At 36.6% G+C, this 17,219-nt stretch overlaps 1 protein-coding gene across 2 annotated transcripts in view; it reads left to right on the forward strand.

Moving 5' to 3' along the window:
• brinp2 (bone morphogenetic protein/retinoic acid inducible neural-specific 2) overlaps window positions 1-17,219 on the forward strand; it is a 107,142-nt gene that overhangs the window by 71,413 nt on the left and 18,510 nt on the right. For both annotated transcript variants that reach the window (XM_060873413.1, XM_060873414.1), the window contains 2 exons: window positions 270-375; window positions 6,612-6,848. In XM_060873413.1, the coding sequence (XP_060729396.1) occupies window positions 270-375; window positions 6,612-6,848 (343 nt within the window). The remainder of the gene's footprint in view (window positions 1-269; window positions 376-6,611; window positions 6,849-17,219) is intronic.

A 17,219-nucleotide genomic window follows, 5' to 3' on the forward strand; every position in this document is an offset into this window, starting at 1 on the left:
ACTCATACTGTAACATTTGCATGTTAATATTAGATTAATTAAGTTTTTAGGTCTCATTTTTGTCCATTTAAATGAACGCCGGGTAAAATGGCCATTCAAGCCATAATGGGTTGAAATATGCCGAATTGAGATTTCTATTTATTCCAGATGAGTTTGGTCTGTTTTTGACAACAGCCATGTGGCTCACTGCTCTTCTTCTATTAAAGAGCAACAAACAGGTGCATGATTTCAGCGGTAATAAGGCAGTAAAATATCCCCTTGTTTCCTAGGTAACAGAGACCAGAACAGGGCCTCTGGGATGCAGTAACTACGACAGCCTGGATTCTGTCAGCTCAGTGCTGGTGCACAGCCCGGAGAATAAAATCCATCTGAAAGGTATGACAACTTTTTTTTGCTTACCTGTGTAGCTGTGCGATTATACCATAACATCTGTTGTAACTTTAGGAAAAAGTCCTTGAACGTCTTTAATAGGATTTGGGATCTTGGAAATATAAGACGTATAATGTAAATGAATTAATTATTCATCTTTCTTTATGTGTTAAGCTACTAGAAAATGTTCTTTCTTTCTTTCTTTCTTTCTTTCTTTCTTATTAAGCAACATTTATTCACAGATTGGTGTATTTATACATCTGATGAGAACTGTCATCAGCATCATCCTAATGGAGTAAAATGACACTATTTACAGGTTTTTTTATATTGCAGTATTGATGTAACAGCTGTAATATTCTTGACAGCAATAACGCCATATGTGAGAATGACATGGCCTTGATCTGTACTCATTTAGCAATCAAGTGACTTAATGCTCGGGAGATTCATGATACTTCGACATTGGATTAATTTAATATAGAAACCGTAGAAATAATTGAAATACATTTGAAAAATTCAATTCAAATCAATAAAGTGTTTCACTCCAAGCGGTAAAATAATGGTAAAAAAATCCATTATTCTATTAGCAGAGGCTTTAAATCATTAATACAATGGAAGTTCAAGCCTGTGTCACTGGCTTTGGTCTTCTATCCTGTCTTTAGGGTTGAGAGTTAGAAATGACAGGCATGGGAGTTAGTGGGAAAGTGGGACATAAATAATACCATGAGCTGTAGTGACAAAAGGTATTCAGGGACCCTGGGTTAATTGGGTACTTTATTATTGTTCTCTCAGTACTGCTTTTCAGTGCACTAAGAGACCAGTGTAATCCTTTCACTTTAATTTAGATTGATTGAACAGAGAGCATATGACAAGAAAATATATATATTTTTTAAAGCATTCAATCTTGAAAGGCAAACTGGGAAAATAGGTTTTACCACAATCACATTTAGGAAGGATGAAGAAGTTGAGCTATAAATTTCATTTATATGACTGGGTAACAAAACATAGTTTCATTTATGCCTCATTACGTTCAAAAACAAGCAAACACCCAAACAGGAACATTTATTTGAAACCAAAAATAAAAACCATATATCTAGCTTTTATTTCAACAAAAATAATTCCCTAAAGTGTCAGAATTGTTTTGTGGCATTTTATTGAAATTCTATAAGCCATGTAATAAACGTTAGCACACGCTTTATTGCAGATGAATGATTCTCCTTAATCTCCATGACATTGTTACTAGTTTATTTCTAAAAAAAAAAAAAAAGTATTAATCTGTGTCTCAGCTGTTACTTGAATGTTAAAAAAGTATCATCATCATTATCTTGGTAGTGTTTTATTGTTTCTTTTTTTTTTCCATCCTGTTTTGTACTCATTCCATTATTTTGTATTTTGTAATAATAATGAAACAACACAAGATTCCTTCTATTTTTGTTCTCTGTTCTTTGTTATAAATCAATCTGAATTCGTGTTATTTTGTTATTAATTAACATAATTCTATTACCATTCCTCAGCTACAGTTTAATATTATATAATATAAGTACATATACTCTAAGTATACTATTATATTATTAGAGTAGGAAATCTCAAGCAAGGACCCTTAGTTTTTTTTATTTTTTTAAAGTTTGTAAAGTAATTTGTCCATCCATCCTCCATCCGTCCATCCACCCATTCATCAACCTATCCATCTATTTAACCATCTGTCCATCCATTCATCGATCAATCCATCCATCCATCCATCCATCCCTCCATCCATCCATTTAACCATCTCTCTGTCCATCTATCCATCAATCCATTTAACCATCCATCCATCCATCCATCCATCTATCTAACATCCATCCATCCCTCCATCCATCCATTTAACCATCTGTCTGTCCATCTATCCATCAATCCATCCATCCATCCATCTAACTGTCTATTAATCTATCCATTTATCCATCCATCCATCCATCCATCCATCTAACAGTCCATCCATACAATCTTTTGAAACTTATTGCAACTATTGAGTTCTGGATCAGATGTTTCTCAAAAGTAAACAGTTTAATTGGATAGGAAGCGGCAAGATCAGAGAAATTTATTGAGGTGTGTAAATAACATACTTTAAATGGTTCTTTATTGTGCATGACTGTCTGAAAAAACGGCTCTGAATATATGACATGGATGGAATTCATGAAGTAAAAGCTAAAATTGCTGTGAGCCTAAGAGTTTTTAGTTAGGGAACAAAAGTTACTTTTACATTTACTTTAAAGTCTAATTACAGTTAATCATTAAGCAGATGCTTTCTTCTGAAGTGACAAGAGAAGCAGAAAAGAATCTCAGCCTCTAGCAGTTTGAGGAGCTGATACAGATGGGAGATCTGTTGAACAAAATATCCTGTACCTGACTCGAAGCAATTGCAAGATGACTGTAAAAAAAAACTAAGGGAATAGCAGCCAGAAGAACACACAAAAAAAATCAAGTTTAATAGAAAACAAATTACCCTGAATAACAATCAATTAATCTATCTATCTTAATTTCTATCTATCTATTTTTCTTTAAACCTATTCATTTTTTGTTGTGAACATTTTACATATTTTCACTTTCACTAAGGTTTTTCTAGATTACATACATTGCTGTGTATTATTTAATTACCTGCTGATAGAAGTGGAGTGGGATTATAGCCCTTTGTGTCTAAACAAAGAAATACAGCAGAGCTTTAGTCTCTTGGTCCTGCATTCCTGAACGGAGTCCAGTCTTTACTGTCTTCGTTACTTTGATGTTGGATTTTTTATTAATATATCATTGAACATCATGGGAAAATGGGGGAAAAGAAGCTCTTGCACTTTGTTTTAGCTTTTCTATGAACTACCAGTATACTGCTAATATTTTCCTGCAGTATTCTTATCCATCCGAATGGCAAACAAGCGCAAACAAGCTTTCACAGGAACAGGAACATCATCAACCAATTAGAATAATTATCACCACAACCACTAAGTGCACCTCAGATATTTCAATATAAATGTGTATTCGATATATTACTACTATTCCTGCTATAACTAATAATAACTATATCATGCTAAAAACAAAACCAGCACACAGGGGTGAATGTACAACAATTTAAAGACATTTTTGAAGACTTGAAAAGTGGAAGGTTTTAGTCTGGCCAAGTCAATCAATAGACCTAAAGCCAACTGAGCAGCATTACACCTCCTGAAGAGACTGAATGGAGAAAGCACCCAAAACAAACAACAATTGGAAGAAGCTGTAGTACAAGCACAGAAAAGCAACACAAAAGAAGAACGCAACACTTTAGTGATGCAGTTATTTGCAAGCAAATTATTCAAGCAAATATTAACATAGAATTTATACTTGTGCATTTGCTCACTTAAACAAATTGGGTCATCTGGCACCAAAGGTACCATGTGCTAGGTTTATCAAATCTACATCGATCTTAGATTTATCAGGAAATGAAACCTGAAATTCTGGTTTTCGTTTTACATTCATCTTTTGATTTAAAACCCAAATGTCTTCAGTGTATAAGAAAAAAATAAAAATAATAATAATGCCCTTGTTCCAATAATTTCAAATGTTTATACAAACAGTGAATCAACCACTTGACATTCAAAATCTCATATTTCAGAAATCCCTGATGATATTTTATTAAATTCGCCAGAATTGTTGAGAAATGTCTAAATTAATTTTTCACTATTCAAAAACAAGAAATCATTACAGCATATAATAGATAACTCTTTTCCCTGGCTACACTGCAGTTTTTTTTTAATTGTCTATTTTTATTAAAAGATAGTAGAATTTAAATGATTAAATTCTCTTCTTGGATATTAAATTTCGAGTCACATGAATAAATTAGACTTTAATTAAATTATACTGCACCATGTATGTCTGTACGTTTTTCCATTTAATTGGCTAGAGGGAGAAGAGTATGTACCTACAGGAGAAAAAATCTTATGTTTATATCAAGCTAGGGTTTGTAGAACCAACTCTTAGATGAAGTGATGAAGGGGTGAAAGGTTATCTAAAGACAAGTATTTACCCTAAACTAAATTTCCCTCACACAACAATGACAGACTTGTCACCACAAGTGACCAAAGCACATAAAAACGATATATAGTAATGGCAGCGAAAGGAAAGCCTGTGTCGGTGCTAATTATACACATGGCCTGTGCCAGTACTTGCCACTTTCTTGAGTCTGACATTTAAAAGTCAGCCCACTTAATACTGTTACCTCCTGAAGCAATCTCCCCACTGACAAAAGCCATGTAACTACTTTAATAAGCTGAGGCAGGGGCATGTCTAAAGCAGAGAGAGAAAAGTGTATGGATGGAAAATGCTTGAGGTCTTGATTTCTGCCACTTCATCGTTCTTTAAATTTCTGAAGACCTTTTAGCCTTTTTATTATTTAAAAACTATTTAAGTATGTTCCTGACCATAGATAGTCACAATCTCTATGATGTAACAGTGAACTATGGGTAAAACCATAACCAGAACTGTAGCCATAATAGATATAATTTAGACTGTAGATATTACTGAAGACTGTGATAAACTTTTGTGGGAGGAAAAAAAACCTATCACTCCTGTCTCTCTCAATGAAAAGGCTGAGATTGAGGAGGAGAGGGCACAAGAGCTGTTATTTAGCCTTATCCGGAATGAAAGCCATCCAAGTTGCTGTCTTTTGTGTGCCTCCCCACACTGTTGGCTCTGCACCCACCATGAGCCAGGCCTTGAGAGGAAGACTGCATCTAATTACGCCTCTTGTTTTCCTGAAATTCGGAGAATAAATACGAGAGAAACGTGTCTCATAAATATTCATACCAGGAGAGAGAATTTGAAAAGCTGAGAGAAAAAGGAATTGATTCTCTCTTGATGGGTGTCAGATCTGGTGAAGCTGAGAAGAGCTTTTCTCAGATAATATAATTAGCAGTTGCTCAACACCCGCAGCTGGGCTGTAAAATGTGGATCGATCTCACCAGCAGATGGATAGCGAACGTATTCATTATCGAATGATTGTACGGGGTGTTCGTCACTACATATTGATTAGAAAATGCTTAATTGTCTATAGTACATTGTTGCTAGCAACAACAAAAGCAACAATAAAAGTGTTTTAAAATATATTACATATACAATCCATTTACCAGAGTTGGCACCGTTGATTTGTATAAGATGGGCTTTTCCCAGCAAATCATCGCTAAGTAATTTGACTGCATAAATATCAATACTCACATCACCTCCCATCAAAAGATCAGAAGAGGATATGGTCAGAGAATGCCACATTGATTCTCTGTCTGCAGAGCACCGCTGCTTCATGACAGCGATGTATGGCTGAATGACCTTGCCGTACAGATTGTTAGTCTTTATCCATCCCATTACCCAATTACAGGCCTGGCATGGCAGGCCTCTGTCCTAAATAGAAATGTGCAAGCAAACACAGTCAGACTTCTGACCCACTTTACATTCCATCCGCTCTGTGTTTCCTGCCCAATCTATAGAAGATAATGCAGGAGAATGAGCTTGGGCTTATTGCATTGTTCTGAACATGGTCTTAAAAAAGAAAACATATTACTCTCAGGTTGTATAAGGAAGTTGAAACGAGAAGAAAAAGGAAGAAGAAAATGAAAAAACGTTCTATAAATTTAATTTATCTGGCTTTGTGCTTCTTTAACAAAGGTTTTGTCACTTCTTCATTGGATCAGTGCAGGAAAATATCACGTTTCCTCTCAGTAAACTGCATGCATGTCAGCATCGTTTTCCTGGGATGTGGAAGGTTTCTAAAAACCAAGCTAGTGTTACTAGGCTAAAGTTACTTTATATCTTTAAATCATGTGTATATTGTGTTGTTAAGAACAATTATCAGACTTCAATTATCAGAAGAAAAGCTTCTGGCTTTCACTTAAGAAAATGATGTTCAGCATCCATTCAGCATCCGTTCCAGCACATTTGCTGTCAAATAGACAGCTGTTTTCACTATTATTAGACAATTATAATGGCTCTCATGAGGTTTGGTATTTTTAAAGTCGACAAGACATGCTTAATTATTTGTCTATATGTTTGCTGTTGCTTAATTACTTCCTGCTATTCTGAAAGTAACTAAAAGAATGTGTTAGCGACATTACTGTAGAAACACTAACACTACATTGCGCATGGTAATAGCCATATGGTCCTTGATGAAGATATTAAAAGATTTAAAAAAAAAAACAGATATATTTTCTCTGTATTATGTGGCACTAAGAAAGTCGTGTATTTAAACACAGGTTTACAGGATGTTCTCCCCGACTTCCTGCGCAACCGTTTCGTGGAAGCAGCACTCAGCTATGTGGCATGCAATTCCGAGGGCGAGCTCTTGTGCCGCAACAATGACTGCTGGTGTCGATGTTCTGCCAAGTTTCCTGATTGCAACTGCCCCTTCTTGGATATCAGAGCCATGGAAGAGAGTCTTCGGAAAAGCAGGGAGGCCTGGATCACCTTGAATAATGAGTTTATTGAGTCAGGTAAGGATTCTGCTACACTGTCTGGTGCTAAAAATAAGTTAGTGTTTGAGTTTTGCCTGAAGTAATTAGTAGCACAAAGATCACAGTACAGCAAGGCATTCTTTGAAACGCACTTAACCTGAGACACAAATATTACCTTGCTTTTGGGAAACTGGGGCCAAGCTTGCAAAACATGGCCGCAGGAAGACTTTCAAGGCTTTTTGTAAACAGTAAGGAGAACACTGTCACTGTAGTAGAGCATTCAAAGTCTTTTTAGCTGTGAGGTAGAAGTGCATTTGACAAAGCCGAGTCTTCTGCAGCAGCGTTTGATGGTGACAGATGATTGATATGGGTACTGCATTCCTATCCCTTACTCTCAGTTTTCCCTCTTCAGGTATCTCACATTTTGTAAATGGAATATCTGTCAATATCTGTTTTTTTTTTTATTATTGTATGTATTTTTTATTCATTTTACCTCGACCGACATCCTTATAATCAAGCACTTTTCTTTAAGCAAATACACAACCCTGGGATAGAAAATGCAGACTTTGCGTTTATTATGCAAGCTGCCATATTGTTACCATACGACGTAGCAAAAAAAGCAAGAGATGATGGAGCTGCTTTACAAACGGCGTTGTTAGAGCATATTTTTTATACAAATTAACTCCAAAATGTGTGTGCTAATATATTACAAATTGATATGTCATACCTTATATGTTATTGTGAGTGACCATGATATTTGGTTTTTTTTCTGTATTGTAGGAGTTCAGCAACAAAAAATACTAACACTAACTAGTTTTCTTATTACAATTAGTGTCTGAATTATTAAAACATAGACTAGTGTGTCGTCTCGGGTTAGTTATAAAAAACAGTCATAGGAAAAAGAAAGTAAACCCTTTAATCAATTTTTTTTTAATTTGCACTTATCAGAGCGTATCAGATATTTTCTGGTCTTTATCAATATTCTATAAACAAACAAATAATCTCAGGTTACAACCAAATACAACAAAATTTGTATGCCTAATACATAGGCATTTTTATGCCTAATGTAATGTTTATGCCTAATGTTATGCCTTTTTGTATTTGTATGCCTAATACATAGGCATTTTTTCCCCAAAATATAAACTATTATTCAGAACCCAGGTTGAATTTCATTATGATGGTATTTAGCATTCAGGTGTTAAAAATGAAATGCATTAGATTAGTTAATCATTAAGAAGTGTGACTACATCTACAAAAGCAAAACTTTGGGCAGTTTGATGTTCTGGTGGTGTGTGTCTGCATAATGCCAAGAAAAAAAGGACCTCAGCCATGACCTCAGAGAAGCAATTGTTGCTGCGCATCAATCTGGAAAGATTTGTAAGGCTATCTCCAAACTATTTGAAATTCATCATTCTGCAGTGAGAAGGATTGTTTACAAATGGAAAGCCTTCAAGATTGTTGCCAATCTTCCCAGGAGTGGGCGTCCAAGCGAATTCAGTCATGTCATGACTGTTTAATCTTCAAAAACCAAAGCGATACCTACAGGCTCTGTGAGCACAGGAAAGCACATGTTCATCAGAAGAAGAATAAACAAGTGACTAGGATATAGCCCATAATTAGTTTTACAAAATTGCATCTAAACAAACCCACATTAAATTCTTGAAAAATATTATTTAGACTGATGAGTCCAAGGTGGAGATGTTTGGTCATCATGCACAGCATCATGTTTTTGAAAATCAAAAATCTTTCACCAGAAACACCTCATGCCAACTGTCATGAAGATTTGGGCTTGTTTTACAGCCACAGGACTCAAGAATCATGCAGTCATTTATCAAACAGCATAAGTTTGCCTGACATTAGGCCATGCAATATGTCAGCGATCCCAACACACCAGCAACCTGACATCTGTATGGTTAAGAAGGAAAAAAAGTTGAAATGGCCAAGTGAAAGTCCAGACCTCAACTCCACTGAGATGCTGAGGATGGATCTTAAGAGAGCTGACCATAAATGAATGTCCTCAGACATCAATGAACTGAAGCAATGTTGCGAAGAAGACTGACCCAAAATGTCTGCAAGGTTCATTTTTTTACCCGGTTTCTGAATTATGGTTCACTTTCGGGAAAGAATGACTACATCACGTCATCTTAGCTTACCTGACTACACAATTGTCATTTAGGTCTTGATAAATATAAACTGGATTGTAGGAGGGAATGTTTTCCTTCTCCGACTGTAACCTTTGACTTGTTTTCCCTGTTCTGTTTGGGCTTCATTGATCTGATAATGTCGTTGGCTTGAAAGAAGGTAGACAGAAAGAGTGATGGTGAATAGGCTAAAAGAAACAAGAACCACAGCATCTCTTCTCCCCACCCTCAAACATTTTCTCATCCAAAGAGCGATCCAATCACGCAGATAAGCCCAAGCTATGTCTGAAAGTCCTTCTCTACACTGTGATGGACGGCTAAAGAAAGTAGCCCAAATTCATTTAAGTGTATCTCAGCATTCCTCCAAATGCATATCTCCTTTCAGCAGGTGAAGTGCTGGGCTTGAGAGAAAAGCTTTTTCATACAGTTTTTATTTACTTCCTGTCAGAAAAGTCAGCTCCTATTATCAAAAGAGAACTCTAAAAATAATTTTCTAGATTGCAGATTCTCTACCTGACATGCTAAAGGTTAAAGAACTGAAAACTACCATCTTGTTTAGAGAATTAATTGGTAATGATTGGCTGGTAAGTGACCACTAATTCCTTATATATAGGTCACAGTTCCTACAGTTAATCACAGTTCTGAATGAATCTGACACTGATGCTTATGTAAGATTGTGAAAAAGTAACCATGGCGACAAGCATAAATAACAAATTTGACTAGGATTGCATTTGTTCTTCATTTTTGCATTTAGTAACTCACTGCTAAGAAATGACAAAAAAAAATAGCTAAAATGATATTATTAAATTTCAGCATTACTGAAAATATTGGCTTTAATATTTATCAGCCGGCTGCTTACACTGAGCACCGAACAGCAATAATGAAAAAACAAACTCTGAAAGGTGTTTTTTCATATTTCATGTTTTCTTAATCTTATATGTCTTTAAATAGTGTAATTAATTAATTAATTAATTAATTAATAATTAGACTAATAGTGTACTGTTATAATAAAAGAATTATTTTTAATATGATCAGATTATAATACCTGAAGGATCTTTCACATGATGGAGTTATGAGTTTGGGTTGATTAACTGATTGATTAATATCAATCGTTAATGGTAATGGTGTGTAGAATCCCATTCATTGATGCATACTTCTAGCTCTCACATGGTGGTCATGTGCTGCATTTAGATTACATGCAAAGTTAAACTATAATTCATTCATTGCATTGGAGGTTGTCGTCTAGTAAGACAGCACCGAATGCGATAGCCGAGCATACCACATTTCCCACAGCTACGATTTACACCTTTTCAGTTGTGCCACCAAGTAATTTTAGCACATCCTTTTTTTTTTATGATTGATTGAATTTACAACTATAAATTCACCCTTAAAAGCTCAAGTGTTCTCCAGGATAAAGATCACCCTCCCCTGCCTCTCCAACCTCTGATATGCAGGATGCTCATTTTCACAACCGATCCATTATGGTAATTAAAAACCTGCTTTCAAGTAAAGGAGAGTTGTTTATTACATGGTACAACCAACACACAGTTCTGGCACAGGTTCCATCACCTTCAGAGACCTGCCAAGAGAAATGCTTAAATTTATAGCTCCATTACTCAATAAAGCTTGTTCTCAGATATACTGCCTTTGTCATTTGAAAGTGATAGATTGCTGACACCGAGCAAGTTTATCTTTTTTCTCTGAAACTGATGATGCTAATTCTGCAAAGGACACACAAATACTAATCAAGTGCTATTGTTTCTTGAAAGAATAAATTTACTAAATCTCATTTCTAGCACCAGCATACAATTCATACAATGTATGATTATAACACAGAAAGATAGAATAATATTTCAGGTTTGGCTAAATGATGCAAAAGTTCTATATTTTGATAATTTAGCTGTGATGTACGAAGTTCCCATCAAATGCGTTATATTTTTTTGTGCATTCTGATAGAAATCGCACTAAGTGGTTGTTTTGTGGAGGTTTTCAAAAGCCTAAATGGCCACACACACAAAAGGTGAAGAAAACACTTAAATATTGTTCTTGCATGTGCTATTACTTTTTGATAGCTATGGCGAATTCTAATAACAAAGAAAATGGAGTTTTATAAATTAAATATCCACCCGTCGGTTGAAATAATTTGCACACACAATTGCGGTCCCCAGAATCACTTTCAGACATAATAGATCACATTGCAGGTGCTAAATTAATCTATTTGCATTAACACCACCCCAAATTGCATATTCATTAAGTGAACCCAGCAAAGTGTTATTTTTCTTACATAAAAGGTATAATCCTCTTTAGACTCTATTTCAAAGTCTCATTTTCTTTGCAGATGTTATCAGGGTGTTATGTTTGCTCATACTAACGTTTAGTAAATCAGGGACTTAAAGTAAGAGCGTAGACATTTCTTAAACGCATATGCAGTGATTGATATTTCATTGGGTTTTCACTTTGCATGGATTACCATTGTGTCCGTCAGGTTGTGGTCAATTTTTGTGTGTCCAATAAAATACTTAGCAAATGTTTACACTGGGCTTGGGCTTCATCTTCAGTAACAGTTCGGGACATTTCAACAGCTCAGATATTCGACAGAGAAAATAAGATATTAAAGAGGTGTGGACTTTTCTTTGTATCGTTATGATAGAGCTATTTGTTCCTGTTGTGTCTTATCCAGCTTCCCTGCTCTGAAATGATGTCAGAAGAGCAGACCTTTCAAATGCCAGATCATAGCAGCTCAAAATGAATTTTTCAGAGAGACATTGCTGTTTCTGTTATGTATGACTAAGCAAATTATAGTGTCAGCCATTGTGTCCATAATGCAGCAAGCCAACTTTTCACGGTGAACATTAAATTTCATCACAGCCCTCATTAGTGCATCAGTACAAGAGAAGATCCATTGACTTTATGTTATCTGCATGAGTAATGTGCAACTTAGCACTTAATAGTTCTTAATAGCTCTCTGGTCACCTAGTGAGACTCGCTGGAATGTCACTGGATGACACTGGAAAACTTCAGATACTGAGTGACAGGACTAGCCAAAACACCAATCTGCTACTGTTGGGTCCTTGGGTACAGTGGATAACAGCATTAGCCAAATGAGATAAAATGTATCTGGGTTCATATTAAGTATTCTGATGACTTTAGTCACAGATCCAGAGTTATATGCATAACCTAGCTTGATAGTCCACCTCAGCATTCTTCACAGTTTTATGCTTAATTTAATATTAATGTAAAGCATCAACTTTGGGAATGCTACACCAAACATCCACACAGAAAATATGCATATAGGAGATATGTGGTAGATTCTGTTAAGTCTCTTAAGCATGCGAGAAATGGCATGAGAAACAAGTTCATTTCAATGAACTGCACAGTCTGCACAGCCAAAATGTCTTTAAGCCCCAGAGCTTCAACATATTTATTGAAGAGCTCCATCTGCCTCATCACTTGCTGCATAGCAGCCAATCATCTAGATAAGGAAGTGCACAGAAAATCTGGCAGTGCAGCCTGGGAAGCCTGGGAACACCCTGGGGAGGACTCTGAATTAGTATGTCACTCTATTATGTGGAAACAGAAAAATCAGATGTGTTCTACAAACATTGGGATATGGAAATTTGCATCTTTCAAGACTATTTGCTCACCGCTTTTATCACATCTGGTATATGCAGCATATGGAATGACAGGCGTTTTAAGACTTTAAACCAGAAAAATCTGTCAATGTCTTATGTACTGTAGATACTGTAAACAATACAGTGTGGACAATGTGCTCAGTAACTCTGATCTGTAGGTGTCAATCTTAATTGCTTTATTCACAGAGTAAACCGAGTTACAGTTAAGCTGTAAGTTGACTTACAGCCATGACACTATATTTTTGGTCATTTTGTCAGCCTTTGTCCTTACTTGAGCCAGGCTTTTGCATTCTGATCCAGTGTTTTTCATATTGCGAACTTTAACAAAAGAGAATAAGACATCCAGTGTCTCCTGCATCTCTACACCAAAAAGTGTTTTGCTAAATTTTGGAGGTTAGGCCAAACTAAACTTGCCTTTACCTTTCTGTCAATAGATCAGTTGCCCAGGATGGTTTGTCTCCTCTAGTTTGGAGTGTGTCCACCCACTGAATCTCCTGTTGTGGGCTTTATCTCCATTAGGGCAATCAGAACATGTGACACAGTGTTAGATTTGTACATATTTAGGTTTCGCACAGTGTGGACACAGTGTGAGCCAAATGCTTTTATCTATTTGAGAGGCCACTCTGCGGATGGCATTGATTTCAGTCAAAAGATTTGCCATCACGGCCATTATGTGTCCTTTTTTACAAGGTTGCAGATTCCCTGTGCTCACAATTGCATATATGAGCTTCTTTATAGTACAATGTGGAATACACCAGCCATTTGCTTGGACTGATACAGCATTAAATATATTGGGGATTTGATCCATTGCCTTAGTTGGAGGTTCCAGATTTAGTTTTGCCATCATTTATGACATTAATATGTACTGCGCTGTGTTCTTAGGTTAAAGTCTGACCTTCAGGGTGATTCATTCTCAGTCTATCAGCACTCAACTAAACTTGCTGTAGGCAACAAGCTTAGACAACAAGATGTAGTCATTACATCAGGCAGCTGTACCAAGCTCTGTATTTCACTGCGCTGTTGCATTGTAGCTAACAGCTCTTATATTTGGCTCATGTCCTCTTCTAGCTTTGCTACTCTGCATTGCAACACAGTGGGCTCTCATTCCCCTTCTCTTCTACAAGCTGAGTAGCTGCCTTCCTTTTGATCACGTCATAGAGGAGCTCACCTTTATTTTCCTAATGCACCCTGTCACATCAGTCATCTGCTTCACTCCTTGCTGCACTCCTCTTTGTTCAGGAGAAGTTGCTGAATAGACCATACTTGTTCTATAGCTTTTGAGACGCATTTCCTGCATCAGAATCAGCAATATACTGCAGATACAGCAAGAGCAAGATAAGTACTTGTCAAAGAGGATCTTGTCCTAAACTGTATGGGGATTCATCATATCTGTCATTCCAGCTTCTTTGGGGATTGGAAGAACGAACAGCTCACTATTGTGATCTGAAATACAAGAGATAGACAGAGAGAAAAATTCAACAATTTTCAAGAAGTTGCTTGTACAATAATTCCTCTGCATTTACAGCACCATGCTGCTGGATGTCAATGGAAATTATAGTATTTGTGTCTCTCTGAGTCAGAGGTGACTATTGATTAATCATCAGCAACATGCTCTTTTCGATGATGCATCATTTGCAATAAAAATTTCTGCAATGTTTCACACAGAGCACTTTTAGCATCTTGAATGAGTTTCTTTCATTTCTCAGCAAGAAGAAAATGGGAAAGAGGATGAGTGTGACATAAACGGGCCTTCTTACATGTAACACTCTCACACACACAAAGTGGTGATGCTGCTATTGTTGCTATGAAACAATGGGAAAAGTCACCAGGTTCTGGAAAGCCGGACTGCTAAGGAAGCAGAACGGATACGATTCAATTACAAGTTGTTTATTCTGCTGTTCTCAGTAGAATATACAGTGGGATATTTGTACGTAAATCTTTCTGGATTCTTCTTAGGACAATCTCTCTGTCACCGTGGTTCTTCACCACAGCATCTTGAGAGTAATGTCAGTTACTTTGTGAACACTTATAAGGCCCCTTGTATTAGTAAGCTGGAAAATTATATTCAGATTATATTGTTCATGGGGGGCACGGTGGCTTAGTGGTTAGCACGTTTGCCTCACACCTCCAGGGTTGGGGGTTCGATTCCCGCCTCCGCCTTGTGTGTGTGGAGTTTGCATGTTCTCCCCGTGCCTCGGGGGTTTCCTCTGGGTACTCCGGTTTCCTCCCCCGGTCCAAAGACATTCATGGTAGGTTGATTGGCATCTCTGGAAAACTGTTCGTAGTGTGTGATTGCGTGAGTGAATGTGAGTGTGTGTGCCCTGCGATGGGTTGGCACTCTGTCCAGGGTGTATCCTGCCTTGATACACGATGATGCCTGAGATAGGCACAGTGACCCGAGGTAGTTCGGATCAGCGGTAGAAAATGAGTGAGAGTGAGTGAGTATATTGTTCATTATAAACGTGAACTATGAGGGTAAGAGAGTAGCATTACTGACCATTCCTAGAAACAAACACCCAAGCTAATTTTATTAGCACAGTTCACTGCAAAGATTTTTTTAAACGGTAGAACCTATGCACAGTAAATATAATAATAATAATAATAATAATAATAATAATAATAATAATAATAATAATAATAATAATGCTGATGATGATGATGATGATGATGATGATGATGATGATGATGACGATTCTTTATAATGTTTCTTGTTAGCATTTCTTATTATTTGAGGTGTTTGAATAGTGTAATCCATTCCATTCCAAAAACTTTGGTAATGGTCTTCTTCGAACTTCTCTGTGGTTTTAGGTTCTGCTAGCTGATATGGTGTGGACTGTCTACTTTAAATCTTGTCTCCTGAAATCATAATGAGCTGGAATGGAAGCTTAAATAGTTAGTTTCTGAAAATGTTGTACACAGGAACGCCTTATTACTCATATGTCTCATTGCGCTGACTAGCACTGTACCGCAATGGAACTGCGAACACAGCACTTTAAACAGGCTCTTGAGCTTATTAGGACACTTCAAAGCATCTTAAAAGAGAATGCATCACTAATGCTTGTAGCTCTGAATGCAAGTAGCCTATACACTGCTTCAGAGAGGTCAAGCACCTCCAATCCGATCAAACGTCCCTTGCTTGTTAATGCTGATACAAATGGCCTTCACTTGTCCGTTACTGGAATTTCAAGAAATCCTCAAGTCACTTTTCACTTGTGCTTGGTGTAAATGCGTAACACAAGGGGAGTGGTAATTAGGTGTTAAAGAATGATCTAATGATGATAAAATGGTAATATAAAGTAATGAGCAGGAATTATGATGAGCAGATGTAGGATAATAAGAACAATGATATCAAAGGACATTTTAGTCATTGTTACATGTCCTTGGTAAGTGCAATAAAGTCACCTGCACTATTTAAATATTACTAAGGCTTTGTTTTCAGCAGTATCGAAGCAAATCAAATTAAGCACTAAAAAATTTAACAGTATTACACAGTGCCACAGTGATTAAAATGCCTTTTTTATTTTTCCTACAACATGTACTACATAAATATTACTAAGTAGTGCAAAAAAAAAGAAAAAAAAAGGAAGTGGAGAGTTCATGGCACTTCAACTACATGTGAAAAAGAAAGCATAGTAAATACCGCTCCCGACTTTCTCCGTGTGCCTGTTGAGAATTGCAAATCCTGTTCACTCCAGGTTTAGGAGAGTGAATGTGTTTATTCAGCCACAGCAATGCTTAATTCTAAGCAGGGATTATACAAAAGACACTTTCGGAGAGTATGATAGCTTTGCTGCATAAATCACCTCAGCGCTCAAACAAAAGCTAAATCACATCTTCAATGAATTATTAAAAGTTTTTCCTCCCCTTATTTGCTGAAGTGATTAATAAGTGTTAATAGTTCAGTTTTCTGGACCATTAAAGGTCCTAGCAGGATATGCACTTCAATAATCTGTATTTTTAAAAAACCACATGTTTATTGTTAACGGAATGTCAGAATTCGGTCTCTAAATAATTTAAATGTGCTTAAGTGTTGCTGGGAATGGATAATAAGACTACCATTCGTTTCTGTGCTTTTCAAAGCTTTTGTGATTGCTGGTTGATTTTGCTCTTTGCTGCTGCTAAGCGTCCCTGAGTTCTTGCCGAACTTGTGCTGGCATATCATGTGCTGAACAAAATATATCCAGAACATTAGGCATTTAAAGGCTTTTTATGTATATGTCAAATACCAATCTAACGTCCTCCGGCAAATCAGAACGTTTTTGTCTTCTATTAGAGGTAAATGCATCCCAAGTCTACAATCTCAGCCCACGCTTCTGAAATGATGATGCACATTTCCTGACTTGCCAAATACCACTGTCATTTCCCACTGAGACTGTTCCACAGACCCCCTGCAGGTTGGCTTCAAAAGAAAGTTCCCTCATATAATTCTGGTAACTTTAGTAATGCCAGAAACATTTGTCAGCAAGCCTTCAAATTCAGCTGCAGACATACATGTTGTTTTTTGTCTAGAGAAGTTTTTAGTATGACTGAGAGGCAGATGGAATGAAACACATTCAGGCAAAAAGTAAAATGTCATTCTTGTCAGTGCTCAGCTGGGAATGCTGGGAATGGGTGATTGTCCTTGTGGCTGTCGATCC

Source organism: Tachysurus vachellii, chromosome 7, assembly GCF_030014155.1.
Source record: "Tachysurus vachellii isolate PV-2020 chromosome 7, HZAU_Pvac_v1, whole genome shotgun sequence".
Lineage (NCBI taxonomy): Eukaryota > Metazoa > Chordata > Actinopteri > Siluriformes > Bagridae > Tachysurus > Tachysurus vachellii.